The 8,234-nt window shown below is 37.6% G+C and overlaps 1 protein-coding gene across 1 annotated transcript; it reads right to left on the bottom strand.

Moving 5' to 3' along the window:
* Positions 1-2,987: 2,987 nt before the first annotated feature.
* LOC112184609 lies at positions 2,988-4,469 on the bottom strand. The gene is made up of 3 exons (XM_024322864.1): positions 4,155-4,469; positions 3,580-4,003; positions 2,988-3,370 (listed from the first exon to the last, which is right to left on the bottom strand). Exons 1-3 carry the CDS (start codon positions 4,467-4,469, stop codon positions 2,988-2,990), a joined length of 1,122 nt encoding a protein of 373 aa, XP_024178632.1.
* Positions 4,470-8,234: the final 3,765 nt, after the last annotated feature.

Genomic DNA, 8,234 nt, shown 5'->3' with positions numbered 1-8,234 from the left:
ATCAGTCACTGACCTGTACTGAAGAGAGACATAACCAGTGACTACACTGGCAGGCAAGGTCATTGGCAATGTCACTTCGTTTTATCTCTATAATTAATTCAAAGAAAAGGCATTATGCTCATAATGTTGGTCTGTTGAAAAATACAGGTTGAAATGGTGGAGCTGTGGATGAGAGCAGTCAAAGATCAAGCAGACGACATGCTGCGACAAGGCTGCAGAATCCAATTTGACAAGAATCAAAGCACTCACTCAAAATTGAAGATGGTTGAAAGTATTTTGAGCGATGACGAGATAAAAACAATAAGTTGGATAAAGAAAAATTGTGAGGGTGGAAGGATCCCTTTGAACCACGCCAGAATCTGCCCCCAACAAGAGGAAGGATCGTAAGTCTATATTCAAAAATTTAAAATGATAACTTTACTGTTACTAAGTTGGTCAAAATCATTAACATGAAATTTTTATTTGCCAACAGATTAGATTGCGGACCTTTTGCAATGTATTACTTGACAGAATGGCGAAAGAGGAGAAGATGCCAAACAAAGTCACCAAAGCTCAGATGCTGAAATTCAAAGCTCAAATATTCAAAAAATTTGCCGAACATAAGCAGAGCTGGAACTTGGCAAATTAAGAATTTTAGAAATTTGTTTGTTTAGTTTAGAATTTTAAAAATTTGTTGTTTAGTTCAGAATTCATAATTTTAATTAATGAAACATGACTTGTATGGATCTTTTTATTCAAGTTTAATGCATCTTCTGAGGCCAAGTCACTACTGTAAGACTTATGTAACTGCTTAAGTCACTAGCCAAGTAACAGGAAAACTGAATGTCATTGGCCAAGTCACTATGCAAGTTACTGTAAAACTCAAGTAACTGACCAAGTCACTGTAAAAATCAAGTAAAGTTACTGGCCAAGTCACTAGCCAAGAAACTTAAAAACTCTAAGTCACTAGAGAAGTCACAGCCAAAATGATATTTCTATTTTAGTTTGCAGCGTGCCGCTGCCCATTAACCAACCAATTTTTTTGCGGATACTTCTTCTTCTTTTTTTATTAACATTTGCAGTATGCTGCTGCACTGCAACGGCAGTGTTCTGCTGCCAATGACCAAATCAATATGTAGCGATCCAACTACAAGTCATTGAACAAGTCACTGCCAATATGACTAAAAACTAATTTCAATGGACAAGTCAATGTAAATCTAAAGAAAATGGTTATGTCACTGTACATGTAACTGTTAAAAACTTGCAGACACAAAGAATATTGAATGATTTATAAAAGAAGGAAGCAAATACACAGTCTCATAGTCAAAAAAAAAATCCAATGAATAAGCACCTCTCATCATTTATTGAAACAAATGAATAACCAAAAAAAATTTGAAACTGTATTGGAGTTACTTGCTATGTCACTGTGTATGTCACTTGCCATGTCACTATTAAAGCCATGCAGGCAGACTTTAACCTATATCGGAGCTGTACAACTCTTTCTATTATGACTATCACATTTTCCACACCTACCACACTTGATCACCCTGGTTTTATCGCTCCTTTTTCTGAACCTCTTCTTTCTTGGCCTTCCAGGTGGTCTTCTAGTCAAAGACGACTGCAATATCACCACATCTCTACCAAAATCACGCATTGGCTTTGAAATAGAGGGAAGAGGATTAATTGGGAAAGAATAAGTTTCTCGGTATTTCTCCACCTTGTACAGCTCATTGACATACGAATAGAGAGAAGTACCATATTGTTGGATCACTACAAGGCATGGTTCTAAAAATCGGCCTAGGCGGCGTCTAGGCGCTAGGCACGGGTTTCCCTATCCGATTTTGGCCTAGGCGAATGGTTTGGGTGCTGGGGTCTCAGGCGGCCGCCTAGGCGGTCTCAGGCGGAGGTTGGGCGGTCCTAGGCGCTAGGCGTTGAGGGCTAGGCGCTTGGCTTTCTCAAATTTTCAATCTTCTAGATCGTCGTTGCAGCAGCAAGGCGGCAGTCCTTGACTCTTCTCTGTCAGTTGACGCCCAACCCATGTCGATACGGTGAGGATCGGCCTCTTCAGATCCCTCATGGGGTTGAAATTCGTCACCTCTCTCTGGTTTATGCTTTTCTGGTTTCTCCGGCAAAGTGCTATTCAGTGAAGAAGGGGAGCGAAGATGAAGGAACCAAATAAACAATTGTGAAGAAAGTGGATTCGTGACAATTCTCTGCTTACCACCGCATATAGACTTTAAAGATAAGACTAGACCCTTTTTTTTTTTTTTTTTGAGAAAGATAAGACTAGACCTTGAGTGGTTAAGACTCATAAGACTAATGATAAACTAATTGAGGTAACCAAGAATATCAGATCAGCACGTTGCTAAAACAAAGGTGGTTGCATAGGTTCTTAGTAAAATTAATATTTATTATTTAATTAGAAGTGATAGTTAGTTAGTTACCAATGAGATAATGTGAGGACGAGTAAAGTGGCTGGTTACATATTTATTTATATAATTATATGTAATAAAAATATAGATAAAATTAAAAAAAAAAAAAAAAAACAAATCCGCCTAGTCCCAGCCTAGGCCCCTAAGCTCTAGGCCTCAGGTTACCACCCGACTAGCGCCTAGCGTTTTTTAGAACCTTGCTACAAGGGCATGGGAACATAGGAAGCCGTACAGCTGCCATTCTCCACATGAACAAAAGCTAGTTTCCAAATTTACCATGCTATTGTACTTCTGGCAGTGAACTTCATACACATAGGTATCAGACCCGCTCACTCTCCAATGTCTTCCTACTTCCAAATTCTCCTTCAGCTTCTTTTCAATCACTAGGCACAACTCAGAGAACCATTCCTGCCCATCCTCCTTCTGAGCAACAATTGACGCCATGGACTTCACTCTAATCCCATCATTAATATCAAGAATAGGAAGACTCTTCAAAGGTAACACCCAATTATTGAAAGACTCAGCCAGGTTATTTGTCATTTCACCAAATCTTTCGCCATTAAAGTAAGCCATACACTAGTTCTCCTTGGGGAGATCCTCCAGAAATTGAGCAACTATGTCATCGCCTTCACTCCTCAAGATTTCCATGTTGAACTCATATATCTCCGGTGTACGAGAATAAGCACAACACATAAACAAGTAAGGAATCTGATCCTTAAGATAAGAACCAGCTGGAAATTTGTCAGAAAGGTTAGATATCAGGTGTCTAAAACAAAACCCATGTGGATTATTAGGAAACACTCTACGGAAAGCACTAACAAGCCCAACATGACAATCACAAATGAACGTCACCCTCCTCATAGGGTGTTTTGCCAACTCTTCAACCAAAATCTCAAGAAAAAATCTCCAATTACTCTCATTTTCAGAATCCACAATAGCATAAGCAACTTGATACAAACCTGAACAGAAAAACAATATCATGCCACTGACCATGTCGCTGACATAACTGCACATTACTTGACAGTGACATAGCCAGGGACATGTCATTACTTGACCGTGTCAGTAGCTATGAAATTGACCATGTCACTTACATTACAAAAAACAGAACATGGCAGGAAATAGAGAAATAAGAAAAATTCAAAACTAGAACTAATGAAAGGGATTCAACCTTGATTGGCGTCACTAGCCGATGCAGCAATGATCTGCCCCTTGTACTTGTTGGTAATGAATGTAGCATCAATGAAATGAATAGGTCTATAAGATTGAAAACCCTTCATCCATGCACCATAGGTCACAAACATACGCTGAAACCTATGTGTTTCTCGATGAAACTCAATCACTATCCTAGAGTCGGGGTTTGACTTCATAACACACTCACTAAACCAAAGTAATTGAGCATAAGAATTAGCTTCATCACCATGTAAGGCTGTTTTTGCCAACTCCGTACCATACCAAACTGTACAATAAGCAACATCCAAACCATAATCACTCTTGATCTCATCAGCTATATCAATTGCCTTTTTGTTTGGATTGGCACGAATCTTATCAAGAACAATAGACTTGACAACCTTGGATCCCATCATCTTACTCTTCTACAAACGAATCACACCATGACATGTGTGAACATTAACCAACCTTTTAATCATAAAGAAACCATTAGCCGCGCGCCTTGCATAAATGAGCCTTTACAAGTTAATTGCAGCCCTGAGAATGTTTCTTAGAACACTGAGCAATAACACGAACCTTGTCATTTCTAACAAACTCATATGAAAAGCCAATTTCTATGGCATACTTATGCAGCTTATCCCTAAACTCAACAACCCCACCCTCAAACTTTTGGCCTTCAGAATGAATATAACTCTCCCAACCTTTTGTCATATAACTCTTCGGTGCCTCTGGCTTATAACACCCCAAGTAATCATTCTCCTCAAGTATGGTATTAGAATCCTCACACACTGTATTACTCACCAACCTTTCACTACTCGAAGGCAAATCAGTCACAAACACTTCAACAAAATCAGAATTGTAACGAACCAAATTCCTAAAAATCATTCTCATTTCAACTTCACTCTCTAGGAAGCATGAAGTAGAATCTGGAGGAATAATGTACCTCAACATAAACTTGCCTTGAATCAAATCAGGAAAACGAGAGCGTATGGAATTGCATAGGTCAAGAAACTAGAGCTGGGATTTGGAACTGTAAAACCGGAGGAACCGCACCGAAAGTCTCGGTTCGGTTCGGTTCTACGACATATGTGTTTGTAGTTTTCTCGGTTCGGTTCTTGGCGTTGTTTACACAGTTCGGTTCTGATGCTTGTTTTTAAAACCACCTTGGAACTGAAATATAGATGTCAGTATATAATTGGATAATAAGGCCGAGCTTATTTCTGTAAAATAGACCCTTTCTCATGTGATTAGGCACTACTTGTATGCGATCAGAACCTTCCATCTTATCTCATAATCTCCTATCCATTCGATCAAAACCCTAAAAATTTATCTCTTCCCTCAAACTCTTACTCTCTCAGTCTCCATCCTAGATCAGATCCGACTCTGACTCTCTCAGCTGGTCAGATCCAGACGAGCGAGACGAACCCAAATGAGCGCGATGAACCCAGACAAGCGCGACGAACCCAGACGAGCAAGACGAACCCAAACGAGCAATAGTGCGAGACGAACCCAGAAACATCGCATCTGCGATTTGGTTGATGCAGCTCCGCTTGGGATTTGGTTGATGAACCGTCTTTGATTTGGGCCATCGCTCAATGTAAGCTTTCAATCCTCCTCTTCCTTCTTAATTCTTATTCACTTCTCTTCGTAGCTATTATTTCATATTTTCAGTCTTATAGAGGTTGTACCAAACTACTAGAGGCATATTTCATCAATTTGAACCGATCTCTTCTTCTTCTTCTTCTTCTTCTTCTTCTTCTTCTTAACTACTGGTATGAGATTTCTCCAAATCTGTTGCATGGATTTGTGTTCTAGATTTATCAGTTTGCGTGTTTTTAGATTTATTATTTGCATTTAAACTGTGCAGTTTGCTGTGCTTTGCCATCTTGATGTGTTTTGACTTTTGATAATGACATAATGTCATGTTGGATTGTTGATTTGTAGATTGCTGTTGGAACTTGAAAGAATCAAGAATGGTAGAATGCATTGTGGCATTTCAGGAAACTGGATAGCTTTGCATCTTTGGTGCTGTTTTGCTATGTGTACAGGAATCGGTTAGAACTCGTAACCGAACCGAACTAAACGGTTCAGGTTCCAAATCGGTTCCGGCAAAAAAAAGTAACAAAACTGAACCGGAAACATATTGTTGGTTTCGGTTTCAGTTCTAGCAAAAAAATCTAAAAACAGAACTGATCCCAGCCCTACAAGAAACGACCAATTCTACAATAATGGAACTGTCACTGCTTCACCAGAGTAAATAAACTTGACAACATAGCTAGTATCCATAACAACTGCACAAAAATAAAACAAATCACTAGCCATGTCACTACTAAAGAAATCAACAGAATCAACACAAACAAGTAACTGCCAAAGTAATTGTTAATGCATGAACATAAGAACAGTATTAAACGTGTTACTAGCAAAGTCACTGATAATTCCTGAACAAAAGAACAATATAATGTAATTGGCCATGTCACTACTAAGGAATCAACAGAATAACACAAACAGATCACTACCAAAGTCACTGTTAATGCCTGAACAGAAGAACAACATCATACTCACAAAATCAATGATAATTCCTGAATAAAACAGCAGTATTAAAAATGTAACTGGCCATGTCACTGACAAAAGAATCAAAGTATAGAACACATACAGTACCGCAATAGCACAAAACATCATCAACAACTAAGTTAACACAAACAACAACAATACACTGCAAAATCCATAGCAACAAATTCACAGAGAGAAGGCTAACCGATCAAATCAGAGAAAACCAAAGAGAGGAAGAAAGAGAGAGACTGTAACTAAGGACTGAGTCGACAAAGAAGAAGAAGACAGTAACGTGATCAATACGAAGAGCGATAAAACCAGAGATCGAGAAAAAGAGAATAGAGCTGCGGGTCCAAAACCACTCAAAAGTGAGATTTCAGATCGTCGCAGAGGCACAAATCGAAATTGGAAGCTGCCGGCAGAGAAGAAAGAAACTCGCAAAGAGAAGGCAATGAAGAAAGAAACTCGGAAAGAGATCTCCGATCAAATCGAATCAAGAGAGAGAGAAAATTTGAGCTCACATATTTTGATATTGAAGGTTATAATAGTTTATTACCTTAGGGGCAGAATCGGAATTAAAAAAAATAAAAATTGACTTTTTTTAACATCACCTGATTAATCATAAGGACTAAATTAATATTAATAACAATTCACAATTGACCTTTTTATCAAGTGGGAACTAGGTGACTTTTTTATCATTTCGCTCTCTAAATTCTAAAGTAACATTTTCCATCATTTTCCTCATAATAAACTCAAATATAACATTTAAACCCTAGCTACATAAAGAGAAAAAATGAACAAAATAATATATATATAATCATATGAATATGTATTTTTCACATTATATTTTCAAAATTTACAAGAACCCAAGAAAAGTTGAATTCATATACATGTGTTATGCAAATCTATTGTGATTGAATGTATGTGCAAATCCATTGATTGAATTACATGAAATTTTTCTATTCTTAATTAGAGAAAAACATTGTTATTTAAATCTAAACATGAGTGTAATGAAAAGAAAAAATGAAAAAACAAAAAAAACAAAATAAATTATTTTTTAGAAAATTAAAATGATAAGATTATATTTTTAAGGCCAAGACATGATTTGACAAATATGTGATGTGTATAGTTGACATGACATAACACTTAAATTTAAGGCCACAAATCATAGACTTCATTGAGGCTACAAATTATTTTCCATCCATCAAACTTCAAAGTCAAACTTACTAGATGGCCAAGATGGGTGAGGGTAACCTTTGGGAAGGTCCTTAATGAACACTGATTTAAAAATGAGAAGAACACACAAGGACAGGTTCCCTCAATCTAATCAAACTGGAAGGACCTGACCTGCTAATTTATTACCCGGATCAGAATCAAAATGAATGTGAGAAGCAATGAACTACATTGGACAAGGGGTGCAACGAACGCAGCTAACATGTGCTCTGACTGCTCTCTACGTTATTGCTTATTTCACGGGGCCAGAATAGATCCAAGATTTTAACATTTAAGTTGAAATTACTCTCCCCGGCCGGATTCTCGAATTTGAGGAGGAGAGTGACGGCAGCTCCACAGAAGAAACTCAGATTTATTAAAGAAGATGAAAGAAGACAGAGTCGATCGAGCTAGACAACTCATCAATCCAGAAATTAGAAGCCTTTGCATGATATATATGGATGCACCATTCCATATGTTTAAAATCATATACTATATCATCACTACTAACGAGTTGGTCGTGGCCAGCTTAATTCATGGCTTTATGCTCAATCTGCTGAAGCTTTATGTTCGAGCTAGCTAACGATGATATCGATCATCTTTAAGATGCGCGCATATTAAACATTTCCGAGCAGTCCATGGATCAATTAAGTATTTGCCCAGTGGTCACCTTCTTAAGCTCCATCCAATCAAAGATGGTTTAAAGAACACAACATAAATAACGTCCTATGCATATCTAATATCGTACCTAGTCTGGTGTGTGTGTGTCTTGTCTATATATATATATATATATATATATATATATATATATGTGTGTGTGTGTGTGTGTAGTGCAGAAACTTGCTTTGTAGTTCCTCCACTCAGAACTAGATCTTACACTCTTCATACGAAATG

The sequence above is a fragment of the Rosa chinensis genome, chromosome 2 (genome assembly GCF_002994745.2).
Source record: "Rosa chinensis cultivar Old Blush chromosome 2, RchiOBHm-V2, whole genome shotgun sequence".
Classification (NCBI taxonomy): domain Eukaryota; kingdom Viridiplantae; phylum Streptophyta; class Magnoliopsida; order Rosales; family Rosaceae; genus Rosa; species Rosa chinensis.
The sequence above is the reverse complement of the archived record's forward strand: the minus strand, read 5'-3'. Positions and strand labels throughout refer to the sequence as shown.